The 20,786-nt window shown below is 42.0% G+C and overlaps 1 protein-coding gene across 1 annotated transcript in view; it reads right to left on the reverse strand.

The window, feature by feature from the left end:
• Positions 1 to 257: 257 nt before the first annotated feature.
• Positions 258 to 20,786, reverse strand: part of NUTF2 (nuclear transport factor 2) — a 31,739-nt gene continuing 11,210 nt past the window's right edge. The window contains exons 2-5 of the mRNA XM_075577104.1: positions 16,257 to 16,381; positions 11,921 to 11,992; positions 5,242 to 5,340; positions 258 to 881 (exon numbers count right to left, since the gene is read on the reverse strand). Coding sequence (XP_075433219.1) covers positions 768 to 881; positions 5,242 to 5,340; positions 11,921 to 11,992; positions 16,257 to 16,355 — 384 coding nt within the window. The 5' untranslated portion in view covers positions 16,356 to 16,381 and the 3' untranslated portion in view covers positions 258 to 767. The remainder of the gene's footprint in view (positions 882 to 5,241; positions 5,341 to 11,920; positions 11,993 to 16,256; positions 16,382 to 20,786) is intronic.

The following is a 20,786-nucleotide window of genomic DNA, read 5'->3' on the forward strand; positions in this document are numbered from 1 at the left end:
GTATTTTTTTGAAGACTATGAAAAGTTTGCGCACACGGCCGATTGAGACCAAGAAGATATTTTTAGTCCTTTCTGCTCCTGCACATTCTGCCTCGTGCCACCAATTTTATTTCATCAAGAGGTTGAACCCCCCCCCCTACCCCCATATGAATCAAAAACATTCAATGCTATTATTACTCATTAACCAGGCAAGGAACTTTGTTTGATTTTCTTCCTCAGACGCTGCTCTTTTGTAACAAAGAAAACATAATAAAACGAAGGAAGCAAAAATGTTTAGTTTTAATTTGAAACATTCGAACCAATCAAAAAAAAAAAAAATAGAAGAAAACAGGAGCTCTTTAGCCAGTTTTGATGCCTTTTTTTCTCATTTATTTCCCAAATCTTCCATTTCTTTGGATCACTGGAGTAATCTTTTTACATAAAAAAAAGCAATCCTTTTCACAATATTTCCAAAGGCATGCTTGTACAAAAGTACTGCGTGTTAAATGCAAAACAATTTCAAAAATCATACACAAATTTCCTGTATACTATATATGTTAGAGAAATGACTGGGAGGGTACACTGGTTCTTAGCAGCTGAAGTAACTATTCAGCACTGTGCTTAAGACTGACCCAGGTGGTGTATTGGTTTCTGTCGCCCAATACTCTATATAATATTAACGGTGTATGATGTTTGCAATGTTCTGTGGATATGAAGAATTGCTTAGAGACAAAAAAATAATTTGAAGGAGCAGAAATTGTTAAATTCAGTCTTCAGTTGGGGGAAGTTCAGCCAAAATTATGCAGTGCTAGCCGAAACATATCATTTGTACAGACCCAGGCATCTTGAATGTTCTTTAGTAGAAATACTTGATGAAATCCCATAACTTGGTCATCATCTGCCTGTAACAGAACACAAATAACATCCAACAAAATTAAATTTCGTCCCATTAATCATTGACCTTATTTGCTACCAGTTAAAGTTGCACTTGACCCCCTCCCCTGGAACCTTATATACTAACCGATGAAGCGAGCGCAGATACTTTCTGGTATTTAAACTCTGTCACGCAGGCCAATAGGAAGCTGCAACAGATGTGCTGCAGCAGATTGCAAGTGGGAGATTTCCACCATTTTGTTTCCCATGGTATATGCTACCTGCCTAAGGTAAGTGCCTTGGGAACCTGGGGTACCCCAGAGCTGAACATAGTACGTCTCCTCTCCGGGGACAACAGCTTAACTGGCTTACTTACACGCAATCAAGAGCCAAGTTCTAGTAACCCTGATTCAAGTGCAGATTTGTCAGGTTGTTATCGCTCTTAAAGAGACAGTGCAAGCTTTATTTGTTTATATAAGGAGGGAGAAGGAGTGGCTCAGTGAGCAAAGACACTGACTGGCACCGAGTTTGAAGCAGGGGAACGTGGTTCGATACCCGGTGTCAGCTCCTTGTTACCTTGGGCAAGTCACTTTATATCTCCCTGTGCCTCAGGCACCAAAAAAAAAAACCAGATTGTAAGCTCCACGGAGCAGGGGCCAGTGCCTGCAAAATGTCTCTGTAAAGCGCTACGTAAAACTAGCAGCGCTATACAAGAACATGCTATTATTATATAATAAAAATAGGTTTGAGACAGGGTCTCCGAAGATTAACCCCATTCATTTCAGCTCCGGGATCCCCCTGCTTCCCGAAATACATACCTCCGTTGGGGGTGCTACGGCTGGGCTAATGGCCGCTTCAGAGCTCCCGTGTCAAAATCCCTGTCACATCATCCCTTGCGGCTTCCTATTGGCCCGTGTCACCAGTACAAGATACCGGCACCCTCTACAGACGTAAATATCTTGGGGAAGCAGAGGGTCCCCGGAGATGCAATTAATGGGGTTCAGCTCCTGAGACCCCCTACTTCAAACTTATTTTAAACAGAAAGAAAACTGCATAGCTCCGATTGCTTCTTTTAAGGATCAACATGCTTTAAACTGGTTTCAGTCCTACCTATCATGTCGATCCCAACATGTGTCCATCTCAGGCTCTAACTCCGACCCCCAGGATCACCTGTGGTGTCCCACAAGGCTCTGTTCTGGGGCCCCTACTCTTCTCAGTGTTCATCAATGATCTTCCCACAGCTTGTAAGGAAGCCTCAATACACATGTATGCAGATGACACAATCCTACATGCACACAACCATAGCCTCTCTGACCTTCAACACATACTTCAATCTGACTTTTTCAGACTCGAAAACTGGATTTCCCAAAACAAACTGTTTTTAAACACTGACAAGACTGTAACAATGGTATTTGGGACCAAGATTACATTTTTAAAGCTTCCAGTGACTGAGCTCCAGATCAGAACCAACGCTAACATCACCCTAACTCCTGTTACTAGTTTTAAATACCTGGGCATATGGTTTGACTCCCACTTAACATTTGGGATGCACATTGATGCTCTGACATCCAAAACCTATGCCAAACTAGGGGTACTTTACAGGAACAAATCCTTCCTAAGCCTGCTGGTCAGAAAGCGTATCGCACAGCAGATGCTAATGCCAATTATTGACTATGGAGACATAGTACTGTATATGGCTCTGCGCCCCAAACCCAACTTGACACAATTCAATTTGTCGTTTCGTTCTCCAATGCAACTATAACACACATCACTGCGAAATGCTCAAAGAACTAGATTGGTCATCACTCGAGTCTAGTCGCAAAGTTCACCTTTCCTGTCTTGCCTTTAAATACTTTCTGGGCAAGCTACCCACCTATCTGAACAAGCTCCTCACCCCTACCACATGCAGCACCTATCATCTGAGATCAGACTCCAAAAGACTGTTCATGGTCCCACGGCTCAACCAAGTATCCGGCCGCTCCTCCTTCTCTTACCGTGCACCCCAAAACTGGAACAACCTACCGGAGACTCTCACATCCACCACCAGTTTAAATTCTTTCAAATCTAAGGCTGTCACACATTTTAATCTGGTCTGTAACCGTTACATATACGCCCATAATATAAATTATCTTTAACTGTGCATGCAATGTCTTGTATATAATGTATACCCTGCTCATTAAGTAACTGTATTTGTAACCATGTATTATTTGTCTTAACTCTATGCTCAGGACATACTTGAAATGAGAGGTAACTCTCAATGTATTACTTCCTGGTAAAACATTTTATAAATAAACACGAATTCTTCATAGTCTGTCCACACTGCACAAATGGCAAACCTGTGTTACCAAAATCTTTGGACAGTATTATATCTACGGCAAGTACTTTTGTTGGTTCATAAAAGTCATGCTGAAATAAAATATTTCACTAAGGGTTCTTTACAAATGTGGGTCTTCTTCCCTAAACAGCAGTTCACCTGTGACTCGGGTATGCTATATAGTCCACAGAGACATCACAGACACAGGGGCAATTTCTATCAAATGACAATTTAAGTGTGAATTGTGTCCCAGATTGGATTGGTCTGTGTGAGACATTGCATACCCATACAGGTCTTGTCTTTGAGTTTTGGTAAAAGGAGTTGTACCCCTTCTCCTTAGAGAGAAATACCCTACCATTGCTTGTTGCTCGAAGCACTTTAGGAATTATAAGCTAGTTATGACCCCTGCAGCTCCAACACTATTGATTTCATCTTAGCACAGTGGTTTTAAATATTTTTATCTTTGCACCAAGTCAAATTAATTTGTTTTGTTTTACTTTCCTGTTGTATAAAGTTGTTTTCCGATTTATTTCTACATCAGATTAAAGGTTGCGTTTTAGCCACTAATATACATCTAGCATTACCCTCCTTTCGCTCTCTGACAGGGAGAGCAGATATTCAGCTGCTCCAAACGGGGCACACAGGTATATTATATATCAAGCTGTTATCAAAGCAGGGGTTGTGCACACAGTAGGGGCCTTTCATCTCTCGAGGAATCCCTTTTTTTTTATCAATACTACACAAGTGTACATACAAAGGGTGCACTCAGGGCACCTAACAATCGCCCAGCACTGAAGTCATTAAGGAGGGTGCCGAACATTCAAAGATTTCAAAGGTGGAGGACGCCCAGTGAGTGCGCTGGTCCGATTTTGATGACACTAACATTTATCTTGGTAACATTAAATTTGCAGTCAATGTAACACATGCCACAACAAGAAGGCAAGAAGATAAAAACAGTCCCTGCTTCTCCTTTTTAGATGAACAGCAAAAGGGAAAAGTTAATGTAATTTCTCTCTGGGCATCTCTCTGCAAAGACCTCTTTAATAGAGAATGATGTGTGAACCAACAAGTCCTTTCTGGAGTGGGCTACAGACTCTCCAACACAACAACAACACAACAACAACACAACACACCCTGAATATTCCATCGCACAACAATCTACAGGACATCTCAGGATCAACAACAACGTTTCCTATGTTCTTTTTATAGAACTGGAATAAAGGATTATTACTACAAAATATACTACAATGTCTTCAATAGTAAACAAGGAGTCAGCCTGTTAATAATATACTTTAATTTAAAGAAAACAAATGATCTTTATAATAAAGCCAGTTTTAATCTCCATGCCACATGAAGCGAATGTATCCATTGCACTCTTTTGTAAAAGGCTTCAAACAGGCAAATAAGAGACTCTCCTTTGATGCCAGCACCTTTCTGTATAAAATGAGTTATTTCAAACAAGCACAAATGTACGCTTTGTCCTAATTTTACAGTTCTTATGATATTTAGCTCCCATTCCCGAGGGATTAAGGGCCACATTTACTTAGCAGTCTTCTGGCATTGGAAGTCCCCTTCCAGGGGAGCCTGGTTCAATCCCCAGTGTCAGCTCCCTGTGACCTTGGGCAAGTCCCTTTATCTCCCTGTGCATCAGACAACAAAAGCCGATGGTAAGCTCCTCTGGACAGGGACTGTGTCTGTAAAAATCTTATGTGCTGTGTACCGTGCACTATACTGTAAGGCCGCGATTATAGCGCCATCGCGCACGCCGCGAATAAAAGGCTGTAGCTGATGTAGGCCACGGTTACAACCGCACCATTTTTCAAAATACCATTCAAATTTTTTCTTTTTTGTATCACGGCTGTGTAACATGAGTGGTTCAGCCAATCAGGGCGAACCGCTCACGTGACATCATGCTCACCCTACCACCTCCAGCCGTGTACATGTTTCGTGCGTGACTTCACGCGCTCGGTCGCACACAAGCACTATAATCGCGCCCGAATTGTGAAGCGCTTTGAGTCCCATTGCCAAGTAAAGTTACTATTATTATGAAATAGGTATTAATTTACGGTTTTTACCTTAAGTTGACCCACTATCATACTGAGTATGCAGCCGTCTGGTGTGGGCTGATGGTCTTGGGCTGTGATGCTATGTTGAATTTTCTGAAAGGGAAGAGACTGCAAAAAAAGAGAGGTGCGGTTTAAAGCATCAAGCCCACAAAACCTACATAAATTAAGCCAAAACATAACCAGGTAGTTCATGTCATGCTGATCTATTCGTAACTTCTAATTTTCTATATATATAAAAAAATAAAATAAAACATCTTAGTCATTTATTACTTTCCTTGAGTTAGCTGTTTCCATGAGACCATTTAGGCCCCGGGAAAAACATTTTCAACAACTGATATCTCCAGAAATCAAGTATAGCAGTGATTCCCAACAGGGGCGCGAGAACCCCCGGGAATCAAAAAAACAAAAAAATGTGTCACGGCGGATCCCAGGCAGTGAGGTGGGTTCCTGAGCAAGTTTGGAGGGGGAGGGGGACGCTACTGTGCACTTAGTAAGGCCAAAAATGTACCTTAGGGTGGGTAGTATAGCGGTCAATTACAGCAGGAGCTTCCAAAGTCGCTCCAAACAATGTTTTGCATCCACAGCAGCAAGACCATGTGGCTTTGGAAGTTCCCGTAGTGATTGACAGCTATACCCTCCCATGCTGCCTGCACACACTAAGGTGCAGTTTGGGGTCTTTAGAGCTGCAGTACAAGCTACTGTTTTAATTCCACCCCCCCCCCCCCCACCCCTTTCAATATGTGCATCAATACAATCTGCACACTGACAAGTGATTAGCTAAATTGCCGATCGATCCGTTCTCCTGTAATCATTCACTGAAGATTTGGCCTGGGGGGTTCTTTAAATCACTGCAGAACAGTACTCAAGATGCAAAGTTCTGTGGGGAAGATCATGTGACCAGACAGGCACTAGATTGGTGCACTGCAAGAGAAAGGACAAAAGGGGTGTGCCAGAGCCCCACTCAGAAGAGGAAGGGGATGTGACTTTGTATATGGTTGCTAAAGAAACAGAAATGCTTGTTACAATAGAATACATTAAAAAAGTCTTTACCTTCCTTTTTTTTTTTTAAATGCTACAAGTATTTTCTCATAGTACAGAACTGATTTATTAAATACAAAAACCACATGTAGGATATTTACAAACTTCCAAAAAGTGCTAAAAAATGTACAAAATATCTATAAATTACCAGTAATAAAAATTACCACATGCAAAATAGAAAAACCAAAATGTCCAATTTAGGATGGGTGCTTTCATCCTCAAGAGTACTCCCAAACACTCATATTAATTGTAGAAAAGAAACTGTGGAAACGAGAAGAGCACAAACAAACACACCTCTATGGTGCAGATTATTGTAATAAGGAAAACAAACACAATAAAAACGTGGGGATTAATCCCACTCACATTCTGTAGTGCTGCCTCAGCACTAGGACTCGGCATATGATTAATAAATAATCAATCTGGTGTCAGCCTCCTCCGGCGTGCCTCGCCTGTGTTTCCCTTCCTTCGATCGCCGTCAGTACCCGGGCGTGAGCACGCGTCCTCTGTACTTCCCGATCACACTCCGATCTCCCTCAGTGTAGGAGGAGGGGATCCATGGGGTTTCAGGAGACCGATTACAATTGTACCCATGCCCCTGACGAAGAAAGCACAGAGCTTTTTAAATGCGTAGGGCGTACAGGGGACAACAGGGTCAGCCCCTTCTATTGTGGCCAATTCAGAGTCTCCTGAAACCCCATGGATCCCCTCCTCCTACACTGAGGGAGATCGGAGTGTGATCGGGAAGTACAGAGGACGCGTGCTCACGCCCGGGTACTGACGGCGATCGAAGGAAGGGAAACACAGGCGAGGCACGCCGGAGGAGGCTGACACCAGATTGATTATTTATTAATCATATGCCGAGTCCTAGTGCTGAGGCAGCACTACAGAATGTGAGTGGGATTAATCCCCACATTTTTATTGTGTTTGTTTTCCTTATTACAATAATCTGCCCCATAGAGGTGTGTTTGTTTGTGCTCTTCTCGTTTCCACAGTTTTTGTCTACATGTAGGATATTGTTCGACCTGCAGCTTTAAGCTCAGGCCACTATACTGCCAGGGATCAAACAGTTTAGTGAGCAGTAGTCTAAGTAGGCAATAGGATTTATTAACTAGGGGTTGTGTATAACTGAAAAAAGCCATTTGTATTCTTCAGGAGTGGGAGCAGCTGGATCCACACGTTATCGATTATGCAATCAGACAGTAGCATTCTAGTTTTCGGTGCCTTTTTCAGCAGGACGGTGTACACTGAACTCAAACTTTAAAGCAATTTTAGTGTTTCAGATTAGATTACAACGGTTTAACACATTTACGAGCTACGCAGGAAAAACTGATGTTTGTCGTTTCAAGAACATGACCGCAGCGTATCTGGTACTTGTTGATATAGTGTGACATCAATTTAGTTAACATCAGTTGATTGTCTACATTGTGCTTCTTATATATAGTGTTAATCTACATAACAGACCTACAACTGTTTACATTTTCATGGGGATTGAGCGAGAAATAAAATCAAAAGCGAAAGGGGATCCTTTTTCCTGAAAGTGGACAGAAAAATAGAATTCCAGCGCTCCTTCCCAACTGGCTTGCAATTTAGTAGCAAAATCTCAACATTAAAACCTCTCATAACCTAGGAGTCATTTACTTGCATCTTTTCATCAAAACATGTTTCATGCTGGTTAGGAGGCTTCAATCATGTTTTGTTCAAAAGATGCAACTAAATGACTCCTTTGTTATTAAACTAGGGTTCTAACAGACATTTCGCTAATAAATTACAAGCCAGTGTTTGAGGAGCGCTGGAATTCTATTTTTGTTTCCCACAAATGCCAGGCCAATTACTTTACCATGTGCTTACTTCATAAAAAGGAAGAGAGAAGGTTCTATGTATTGGATATAGATATAGATCTGGAATGTCTCTGGGCTGGACAGGGTTTAGGCAGGTGGTTAAACAAAAGCGATAATTCAATCCAAAATCTGGCTACTTACAACTGCTGGACTCTCCCCAGTGAGGCAGCACTGCAAAAACTGGAAGACGAACTTGAAAATATTAAATGGGATATTGTTGTCCTTAATGAAGTTAGAAGAAAATATTATTGCCTCTGACCCCTATCCTATTACAGAGGTACAGATGTGGTCTACTTAGATTTTGCAAAGGCATTTGATACGGCTCCACACAAGGGGTTAGTGTACAAAATAAAACTAATTGGACTGTAAACATATTTGCACCTGTATAGAAAACTTGAAGGATAGACAGAGAGTTGTCATTAATGGAACTTTTTCAGGTTGGGCTAAAGTCGTGAGTGGAGTACCTCAGGGATCGGTGCAGGAACCCCTGCTTTTTAACTTTTTTATTAATGACCTTGAGGTTTGCATCAACAGCAAAGTCTCCATCTTTGCTGATGATACTAAATTGTGTAAGGTAATAGAATCAGAGCAGGATGTAATTTCTCTTCAGAAGGACTTGGAGAGACTGGAAACTTGGGCAGGTAAATGGCAAGTGAGGCTTAATACAGATAAATGTAAGGTTATGCATTTGGGAAACAAGAATAAACAGGGGATTTACAAATTAAATTGGAGATAAATTGGGGGAATCCTTGATGGAGAAGGATTTTGGAGTGCTTGCAGACAGCAGGCTAAGCAATAGTGCACAAAGTCATGCAGTAGCTGCAAAGGCAAACAAGATCTTATCTTGCATTAAAGGGGCAATGGATGGAAGGGACGTAAACATAACTATGCCCCTTTATAAAGCATTAGTAAGACCACACCTTGAATATGGAGTACAATTTTGGGCACCAGTCCTTAGAAAATACATTACAGAACTAGAGAAAGTGAAGAGAAGAGCCACCAAATTAATAAAGTGGATGGACAATCTAATTTATGAGGCGAGGCTAGCTAAATTAGATTTGTTTACAGTAGAAAATGGGCGTCTAAGAGGGGATATGATAACTCTATACAAATATATTCGAGGACTGTACAAGAAGCTTTCAAAAGAACTATTCCAAGTACAGTACAAAGGACTCGGGGCATCCCTTAAGGAGAAAGGAGATTTCACCAGCAACAAAGGAAAGGGTTCTTTACATTAAGGGCGGTTACAATGTGGGATTCCTTTCCCATGGAGACTGTGATGGCAGATACAATAGATTTGTTCAAAAAAAAGTTGGACAGCTTTCTAGAAAGGAAAGGTATACAGGGATATACCAAATAAGTAAACATGGGAAGGATGTTGATCTAGAGAGTAATTCTTGGAGACCAGAAGGAATGTATTTTTCCCTTTATGAGATATCGCATGATATTTCACTGGGGTTTTTGTTTGCCTTCCTCTGGATCAATATACTGCAAACAGAGAATTTCAACTAGAACTGAAAAGTCGCTTTACCTTGTTAGAAATGCATGAGAACAAACAATTATGAATAACTTTCTGAAGATTGTAGTTCAAAGCGCACACAAAACTAGAGGAATTGCTAACAAAAAACATAAGAAAATATCTGATGAGAAAACAAGAAATTAAGCAATTCCAAGATGCAAGAATAAAACGTGAATATGCAGAGCTGTGCAAGACAAACTGCAAATGTATAACTGAAGATGTAAGAAAATGTAACTGTGATATGGTGATGAAGACAATTGAAGATAACAAAAGCAGCAACTTATGGTTGGGAAGAAGATCATTGCACTCAAACAAGATGATGGCTCAACAATGAAGGACTGTGCACTTATCATAAAGAGTTGAGGACTTCTACATTAAATTGTATGCAAACACAGATAACAGGGATAATCCAGCAGAGAACAAGCGAGAAGAAACCACCTGATGTACCACGAGTCCTTCCAGAATTGGCAAAAGCAATAAAACCCATGAAGAATGGGAAGGCTCCTGGGCAAGATGGAATTACGCCTGAAATTTTGAAAGAAGCAGAGGGAGGAAAATTCCAGAACCCCTGGCTGTAATGTAAGCATTGCATGCCAAGAGATAATGGTGAAAAGTAGGGTTTGAGACCTGTCTGAGACATGAATGTGCCAACAAGTGATATTTTTATTTGCAGAACAATGGAGTAATGCCATCGTTATGCTCATCTACGAGAAGGGATAAAAAGACCAAGAACTACAGACCAATCAATCAATCTACATCCAATCACTTGCAAGATTGTTACGTAGATACTCACTAATCGGCTACAACAGACCCTGAACTTTGCTTGGCCTAAAGAAGAAGCAGGATTTTGCTGTGGATACAACACAATAGACCACATCTAAAATATACAAGAAGCGATTCACCGAAGTAATGAAAATTATCTACCAGTGAGTTTAGGATTTGTAAATTACAAAAAAGCATTTGATGGTGTACACCTCAGCAGTCCTAGATGCATTAAGAAGACCGTGTTCAAAAAGCGTACATTGCTACAATAAAAAAACATTTAAGGAGACTACCACATCAACCATTAGATTACATGAAGACGCAGGCAAGATAAGGATCAGCAAGGAAGTGCGACAGTAAGACACTGTCACCAAAGCTTTTCACTGCAACACATGAATTGTTCAAGGCATTGGATTGGAAAGAAAAGAGGGGTCAAAATCTCTAGTGAATATTTGAGTAGCCTACGATTTGCAGAGGACTTATTTTTGCCACAAGCCCAGAAGACCTCCAGCAAGTGTTTACACAGCTTCTGTCCCATCCAGCCTCTGTTGAAGGGTCAATAAAGATGAGGGACCAAGGGGGCTTTGTCTGTGCAAACTCATGTTCAGCCCATAGTGATATTGGTCAAAACGGAAAAGCGTGAGGAAATCAAACCCCACCCATGTCTTTGTTCAGCATGTTTACAAACCAACAGAAAATACCTAAAGGCGTCAGATTTGTCTTTACATTTTTTTTAAAAATTAAGTCACCTAGACTTAACTCAAACATGTAAGGGACTACACCTGCCCGACGATCTCTAAATAATCATCTCTAAAAATAAACATACAACTCTAAGTTCAATAGAATCAAATAAGACTTAGAATGAGCTGTTGATACTGAAGGGCCATCCTCCCTGAAGTGTGGTAGCCATTATGAATTTTTAATAGCCATTCAAATGAATGGTGGCTAATGACGATGTACTTTATATACCTCTTTGTGTCAGTAGGCAGGCATTCAAGTTCATGGCCATTACCAATTCCCTTTTTCGATTAGACCCCTAAGAATATTCTTGCACGTTATAAATTTATAGTACTTTTGCACAGGATTATACATTTACTTCCTTAAACTAACAGAACTATGGCAATCGCACAGATCTGACTGTTCGTGGTTTTTTGGGATATTTACAAATTGCTTTTCTTAGGGGGCCTCTGAATGGCGGTGTTTGTCAATCAGGTTATATATATACCTTTAACCTACCAGCCCTAATCAGAGAGACAATAAATATTAGGCTGGGGGACAGAGGGGCGCTGCCTGTGCAAACTCATGTATAACAGTCATCACATAAAAATGGAGCAGCCAGAGTAAATCAAACCCGATACAAATCTCAGCTCACCCTGTTTCCAAACTAAATAGTTATACTTCTAGCGGTCAGATTTTGGTTTAAAAAATAAATTAAAAAAAGGCACCCAGAATAATCCCCTTAAACCAGTCACTGACCAGTTCATTTTGCTGACCCTTAAACTGGGAAACGGCTTTAATACAAAACACTTACTGATAGTTTCTCAACAATGGTAGCTTTGCCTTGATATGGCTGCCCTTCCCATGTAAGGCATGACGAGTCAATCTGAAAAGAAAAAAGGCAGAAGACCGTTAATTAGAACCACAAAAAAACACTGATACATTTACTACTACAACTAGAGAGTGGACTGCTCCAGCTTGTCTGGGAAAGAGCTTCGACTCCTACACAAAGTGAAAATGGAACACTGCATTGTTGTATGGAGCAGGTCTACATGGTATTGGCCCGAATATAGTGATATGTTTTTTCCCCCTAAAAATGTCCTTCCGAAAACTGTACTTTGTTAGGTTATACCAAAAAACGTGTGCGCCGTCATGCAACGCCAAAACAAAAATCCTATGGAACTGCGCATACCGCTGCGACCGTGCTGCAAAGCGGGCAGCTGGGGAAGAGACCGAGGATTTTGTTTCTTGCGACGGCCGTGTCACGTGAGCGGTTCAGCCAATGAGGGCGAACTGCTCACGGCCACGCCACCAAGCCTTCTCTGCCCTCTCCCTCTGGTATAACCATGGTGTGCTCGGCTCGCTGGGTAACGTCACAGAATAGTGCTGCCGCCTTGCAGCACTTGGGTATAATCTCAGCCTTAGGCTGCGCATATAAAACCTTTTTATTTTTCATGTAGAACACCTTCAAAACTTTAGGGTCATAATATGTGCGAGGCCGTACTATATTCGGGCCAATACGGTACTTTCCCAGCTGACTGTGACATTGGTATTAGTCAGACTACTATTTTCTCCCGAACCATCATTTTAAAAGCTGCAGTCTCACATAGTGGGCAAAAGCAAATTATTCTGAATTTATCGATGTCATTTGGAAAGATTCAATATCTACTTGTAATACACAAGACTTTACAAAAGAAAAAGATTAGGTAACTATTGTAAAAACACGAAAACACATTTGGTTACTATGGATTGAGACACTAAGGATGTACAAATAATTACACAAATATATATATAAAAAAAAAAAGGTGTAAATTACTTATGTTTAACCCATTATATACGGCACTGTTAGTTTACTTTGATTATAAGAGGGGCTGCACCTTTAAAGGGAGACTATATTAGTTAACAATATGATGTGGGTGTGGGGTGGGTGGAAAATGTAAATGTTACAAATACGACCTTTCTGCTAATTATACACTTATTACACGCCCCCACACCCCCATGTCATTGCCACAGAGTAAGTAGTTTGTTGCACTGGTAATAACCATCATTGATTCAGAATATTCGCACGTTCCTCCAAGCAGCAGATATAGCTCTTCAGAAACATTTAGGAATCTTCTATACTTGTCTATACTTGACAGCCTAAGGTGTTATCATATTTGAGAAGATATAGCGGTCTCAAATAGTGTGCTTTGTCCATACGCTTCATAAGAATGCGGACAATCTGCTCTATACACGCTCAGCCCTGATTACTGCAAATAGTGCAGTGGGAGGGGAAGTGGTTTTACAGGGCCAGTTCAAGTGACTCACCAGTAGATTCACATAAAGCACTGGCTTAGCAAATGGAAACTCTGCTAGTCTCCTGCAAACTTTAATGTACATTCATTTCACACAGCGACACAAAAGGAGCATTTTCTAAATCACAGTGAAATGAACATTATATAAAAGTAGTGCAGCAGGTGTGTGGGAAAGAGAGAGAGACAACCGACTATCTACGCAGAATATTCTCCACCATTCGTAGATAATTAGATATATCGGGAACCGATACAATACAGGGGTTCTAAAAACAAAAATAAACAAAGCGATCTCTGCTCCCAGCATTTGACACTGTTTGTTGCTCCACCTATTTTGTAGGCAGACCCCAATTAACACAAACCAGAAGTAACTGACATGCGGGACCATCTTTCATTGAACAGGTGCCAATGAAATGTCCTTGAGATGACAGCATGATTTTAATCAATTTACACTTCAATGAGAAGTCATCGCAGTCTCTCTAAGGCTGCGTCAACACTGCCGCTGACCACGCTTGGCACGGTCAGCAAACAATTGTTATCTGTCCGGCCACGCTCACGCGGCGCACGCCCGTGCATGTACGCGCGCTAGGCGTTTGGCGAGACAGATAAAATTGAGTTTGTGGCGCGCTGAAGGGTCACATGACCTCAGCCAATCAGCGCCAGTCACCGTTAGGCAACGCCCCACTCCTTCGCCCCACCGACCGCACAGAAAGAGTTGCCGGACACCCTGCGCTCATGCTTGGAGTTGGTGAAGTCACCCCTCTCAAGCACGAGTGCTCTCAGCGGCACCAGCCTAAATGCGACGAGATTAACATGAAAGATGGCAACTTCAGATGTGTGTAGAAAGATTTTTAAGCGAAAGAGAATGTTTTTAAATGCAATAAAAAGGATTTTCTCGTAATGTCTTCGCAGCCTCCAGCGAAGAATCAAGCAGGCAGGCACTGGAACAGCTCTCAGGGGATGTGGGTGCCGGCGGGACAGGGTCCGCTCAGGCTCAGAAGCGCGCGGCTGTTCTTCGCTGGAGGCTGCAGAGTGGGGAGATTATCTGTGCGTTTGCTGCTGGTGGAGCCTAAGTTGAGAACGCTTTAATCCAATGTACAAGTACATTGATTTTATTCATTCTGTCTATAAAGCTGTGTTATAGAATGATGCTTTGTTGGTCTCATGTCAGAGTTATCCCGGAGCCACACTTTGATCCTTGCCTATACACAGACCATCATCCTGTATTGCACCATTGATTCCTAATGCTGAAAAGAACTTGCGAGTGCATGACGATGGTTATACACTTTGCTATACGGTGTTGCACTATTTTGTGTTTTTTTCTTCTTTCCACATATTCCACGAGAGCTGCGCTCCTGTTTTCTTCTTTATTCTGTGTTACTAATCACTCGGTGCTTGCAACTTCATCAATTATCCCTTAGATCTTTTGTAGCATTACCTGTTTTTTCTTTTCATGTATACACTATTACCCAAGAAACTACAGGGTGACAATCCATTTCCCTGCTCATGATGCATTACCTTATTCAGCGTGCAGGCTGGGCGATGATGGGCCCCAGGAACGTTATTCAAACATCAACTTTATCATCTTGTAAGCACAGTCTCGCATTTAATATACATATATGCTGTTTGTGCCGCTTCCCTAGGTACCACCATCTCAGCCCAGTAGGAAGGTACCTTGGCTTTACAGTCAAAAGGCTACCTATAGAGTTCCACTGCTGGCCGGGCTGATAGCGAACCATATTCACGGGGCCCCTGATGGGCCTAGCACTACTCCCTCGATCAAGCTTTCAGGGCGGTATGCCACTACGTGGCTTTCTGGGTGAGAACCAGCGACGGACCATGCGGTGGGGCTGGTCCAACTAGGTTTAGTGGCTGCGGCATCTCCCTCTGGCCATAGTCTGTCTCTGCATATCTTGGGAGTAATGCAAGACCATCTTGGTGGGACGCTAACGGAAAGCAAAAGGGATGCTGAACCTATCCTATATATAGGGGCTTACACAACTGTTCACAATGAGATCCCTACTCCAACTCCCCCTGGGATCTGCGTTCTAGAAGCTTCTCCCTTCTATTTATAACCTAGCCTGATGTCAGTCTCTAGGCAGAAAGGGGGTGGGGCTTAACGTCTGTAGAGTCACCCCAGCCCCATGTGATAGGGAAGGGGCGTTACTGTATGAGCCCACACAGTTAACCCCTAAAGGCTCTAGTAATGCCCAAAGGGGGTTACCCCAAGCACATAAAAAGGTAAATATCTCCAGATGAAAGATTGCTGCTTTAAGAATGTATCCAAGAGTATATTAAATATGCTAAACAAAATAAAATAAATTTAAAAAAAAACAGCACCAAGAATACACGGCAAAGTACAAGCAATTTTTCACCCCTACCCATTGAGTTTAAAATCTCATTTTCGTGCCTGCGGCACAGGGAGATTTGGTGATTTGCCCATGGTCACAATGAGAGTCGACAGTGGGATTTATACAGGTTCACATGGTTCAACGGCATTGTTCGTAACACTCAGCTACTTTTTCAACACAACACTGGTCCTGGGTGAAACTGCACCATTAAGTTACTAGTTTATTTTGGTGTCGGAAAGCACCCCAAAGATTTTGTCAGAGTTGCCATGCCAGGGGCGCTGTGACGTATCGATCATGTGATCACCGAGTACCAATCACAAGAGTAAGCAGACCATCTTAAATGCAGAGGAAAATATTACACACAGATACCACACAGTATCAAATGGCCAGGCAATGTGATTGCAATTTTATCCTCAATCAAGCATGGAAGTGTTGAGCAGCTGTGAGACATTGTGAAACATGGGGGCTTCATTAGTGCGAAATGCATCACAAAACAGACTATACTCACATATATTGCTGCCAATTGGTTCCTGTCATTGTCAAACAGTTGGTAGTAATGTTGTACGAAGCCTGATCCAATTTGCTCCCAAATCGGTTTCTCTCCCATTCTGAACGCTCACTCACAGCTGGAATCTGTAAGAACACATGTACAGAGGTTAGTGACGGCAATTATACATGTAAAAGAAGGGCATGCAAGAAGATTCAAAGCAAGTCCCAATTTTTGGGGGGAGGGGGCCTGCACCTTCAGGATTCTTGTATGACTTTGTATGTGAAAGTGAGCTCATGTCTTGCCCAAAGCAGATTTCCAATCTTGTTTTTTTTCACCTTCATGTTTATACAAAGCCCTCAGTAGAGTATTCACATAAATCCTGGTATTTATTTCCACTTTCTCCACTAAGCAGCACAGAGCTATTTCTCATACAGAAATCAAAGATAAAACAAAGAATCTCATTAGACAAGGTGTGTGTGTGCGCGTGTGTTTATCTATTTATATGGTGCAATTCATGTACATGGCAATTTACATGGATGGACATAATATAACAATGGGAATAAGCACTTCATACATTTAAAAAAAACAAAAAAAACCCACAATAATAAAAGGATTCCCTGCCCCAAAGAGCTTGATCTTTCTGGATAAGGTTATTTGAAGTCTACGGTCACTGAGAAAGACCTAGCAGCCATATTCATTTAAGTTTTTTGGCTCATTTTTAGGAATATAACAAACCAGTTCGTGAAAAATACAGCGGCGAGAAAAAGTTGGTGAACCGCAATGATAATTACGGAAATGCCAGTTTTTCCATGACAAACCAAGCATTCTAACAGCCTGCTCTCATGGCTGCCGTCCCACACCCAGTCACTTCTACCAACCATTGTGGCCAAGCACTGCACTTATTCCCTCACCTGCTGTCCCACAGTCGCTCCTACCAACCATTGGGGCCAATCGTTGCCATATACTGCACTTATTCCTTCACCTGCTCTCTCTGTTTACTCCCAACATACCACTTAGATTGTAAGCTCTTCGGGGCAGGGATTTCCTTTCCTATTGTCTGATTTTGCTGCACTTATTGTATTATAAATCCCTGTACTGTATTCTTTGTGAAGCGCTGAGTACACTTTTGGACACGGACACGGACACACACACCTTGAATCAAAAAGTATTTTCTTAAATATCCAATAAGTTTTATATTAACCAATTCCTTGTCTTTTGAAACAAAATGATGCATGAATTAGACAATCAATTAGTAAATAAGAGTCAGGTTATGTGCAAAAGTAAGTGAAACCCTGGTTTCATCAGCTAAATTATAGAGGATAACAATCAGGTGTTTAAATAATTAGGTAGTTCTTCAGGTGTGTTTGGTAGGTCCCACCCTATATAAAGATCAGAAACTTTGAGAGTTTGGTCTGCACCATACAGGCGAGTGGTAACACCACGCCACGATCAAAATAAAAATCGGAGGACATCAGAAAGCAGAAATGAATGCTCATTAGTTAAAACCATTAATTACAATACCATTTCTAAGGATTTGGGGCTCCACAAATCCACTGTCGGACAAATGGAGAAAGTTCAAGACCACAGTCACTCTGCCCAGGAGCGGTCGTCCTACCAAAGTTTCACCAAGAACAAACCGTCAAATCATCAAGGAAATCACAAAAGACCCCATAGTAACTAACATCCAAGGATCTGCAGACCATTCTCGCCTTGGCTAATGTGAGTGTCCATGACAACCATCAGAAAAAGACTGTACAAGAATGGTGTTCATTGAAGGATAGCCAGGAAGAAACCATTGTTCTCTAAAAAGAACATTGCTGTTGTCGGAAGTTCGCCAAAGAGCAAATAGATGATCCACAAGATTTCAGGAACAAAGTTCTCCGGACAGACGAGTCAAAAGGTAGAACTTTTTGGTCTCAATGAGAAAAGTTATGCTTGGCGAAAACCAAAACTGCGTTCGAACAGAAGAACCTCATCCCAACCGTCAAGCATGGTGGTTGAAGAGTGATGGTTTGGGGCTGCAGCCCGAGGACCTGGCCATCTTGCCATCACTGACACAACCATGAATTCTACATTGTATCAGAAGATTCTAGAGGAGAATGTCAGGCCATCTGTCTGTGAGCTGGCGTGAAAGTGGGTCATTCAGCAAGACAATGATCCTAAACATTCAAGCAGATCTACAACAGAATGGCTGCAGAAGAAAATATTCCGCATTTTAAAATGTCGTTGTTGAAGTCCGGACCTAAACCCCATCAAAATGTCGTGGCAGGACCTGAAGTGAGCTGTCCATGTAAGGTAGTACTCAAATGTCAGTTGAAACAGTTCTGTAGAGAGGAATGGGCCAAAATTCCTCAAAACCGATGACTGACCAGCAGTTACAGGAAACAGTTAGTTGAAGTTATTGCTGCTCAAGAGGTACTGAATCTAAAAGGTTCACATACTTTTTCACACATGGATATTGAAGGTGAATTTAAAACTTTCCTGAAGTAGATGACACTATGTCCTCTACGAATGGTTAGACTTCAAAAAGAGAAAATAATGCGCAGTGTAAAACTGTATAATGAAGTAATAAAAATGTTTAAAACTCACATATTAGACTCACAAACATAGGTGAGTTAATAGCATTAGCATGAATAAAGGTTGCCCTGAGCCTCCATTACACGTCCTTCCATGCAGCCCATTGAAACTCCTCCACTTGACACTGACCGCATTGAGAGCAGCGGGACAGAGTCCTCAAGCTCTCCCCTCACACAGTGCTGAATGACCCGATAGTTGTCACCGCCGCTTTGATGTCCAGCGATGACAGACAGGTCGGTCATTCAGCTCTGCGGCACGACACGGACAAAGTTTTAGGCGCCTAGGCAACAAGGTGCCAGGGAAAATTCCATCCTTGGTTGCAGATATCAGTAGAACTAAAATTACAAAATGTGCCACTCAGCACTACAAACACTGCTCCATAACAACATTCTCACAAGGAAATGTTTGCAAATCAGTACAGCTGCTAAATCTAATCCAAACCTTTTGAGTCAAAGTGCATCAACTGCTCAAGAAGTTCAAGTGCCCAGGAAGTCTGAATGGGCAAATTTAGGAGGTGCAATTTCTCAAAGACGGACAAGAAAAAAAAAATATTTACAAGAAATGTAACAACCCAATTGGATTCAATAACCTTTTGGGTGTCTGAGGGGCCGCGGCACTCCTCGATCACATGACCACTACTACGAGCGATCAAGCGATTGCGGCGTCACTGAAAACAGAAGAGTCCTCTTCCATTTCCCTGCGTGCCAGATCGAGCTAGAGCTTCCCTAGAAAGTGCTGTAAAGGGCCCTGACGTAACCACTACAGCAAAGGGCCCCATGGATAGTCAGACCACATGAAGTAGTGGCAACTTCATAAGGCACCCAAATAGATTAAATTAACTAACTATACTAAAAGCAAATATATGGCTTCTTATTAATATCATATACATATGAGAAATTGGGTGCTCCAATGGTTTTGGAATATATATTTCAATAATCCTTATAATTGAGACTCAGGAGTAAGACTCTAGTATGGAGTGGCAATTGAGTGATGAACCAGTGAGATGAGCATAATATCTCCTGAAGAAAACAATCAGGGTGATAAATCCACTTGAAGTTCTAATTGGAGAAAAACTAAATCAATACTGCAATTAAAGAGCACTCTTCAAATAACAATTGAATAAATCTTACCCACCCCATAGCTTCCACGCGTCTTTGATGGCGTGTCCAGCTGCAAATGTAGAAATCCAATAGCCCAAGAAGAAAAAAGCAGCGCACTGCCAGGGAGCCAGGTGGTAAAACTGTAGTATTGTGTGCAACCTCCTACGCGTTTCGGACGTAATGTCCTTTAACAAGGAGTATAAAAATACAGTGCCATGGACCCTCCTTAAATACATACCCAAAGTAACCTTTCCAAATTGAATTTTACGCCAAAATCGGATCTGTGCATGATGTCACCGCCGGAGTGCGCGTATGGTTGCCCACGCACGTCAGCACGAGAACAGTGAAACCTGAGCACAGCAAGGATGGCAGAGCACTAGGCACCACCCCCCGCACGAGAACGGAGACAAGGGCAGGTTAACCGGCAGACAGAGAAGCCGTCCACACCAACCCAAAAGGCCATCCACAATCCCTGGGGACACCCCATTAATGCCAGGAAGGGGGACTTGCACCCCCAACCCCCCCCCCCCCCCCCATCTTACTAGTGCTCTAAACAAGCTGCCAAGCACCAGCCACTCTAAAAGATTTTGATGCGAAATGCAATTTGGAAAGGTTACTTTGGATATGTATTTAAGGAGGGTCCTTGGCACTATATTTTTATACTCCTTGTTAAAAGGAGTAACTTACATGTATAATAAAATTAGTCCAGTAGAAGACAGTGCACGGACATCTGGCACAAGTAGATGGTAGACACAGGGATAAACGCCGAGGCTCACGGATCAGTCCCGCGCGCTGGGACCAACTGGCTCGGCAATACTCGGATGGTACTTCCGGGTTGCGTCCTCTCGCGATACCCGTATGGAGCAGTCCA

Source organism: Ascaphus truei, chromosome 19, assembly GCF_040206685.1.
Source record: "Ascaphus truei isolate aAscTru1 chromosome 19, aAscTru1.hap1, whole genome shotgun sequence".
In the NCBI taxonomy this organism is placed as follows: Eukaryota; Metazoa; Chordata; class Amphibia; order Anura; family Ascaphidae; genus Ascaphus; species Ascaphus truei.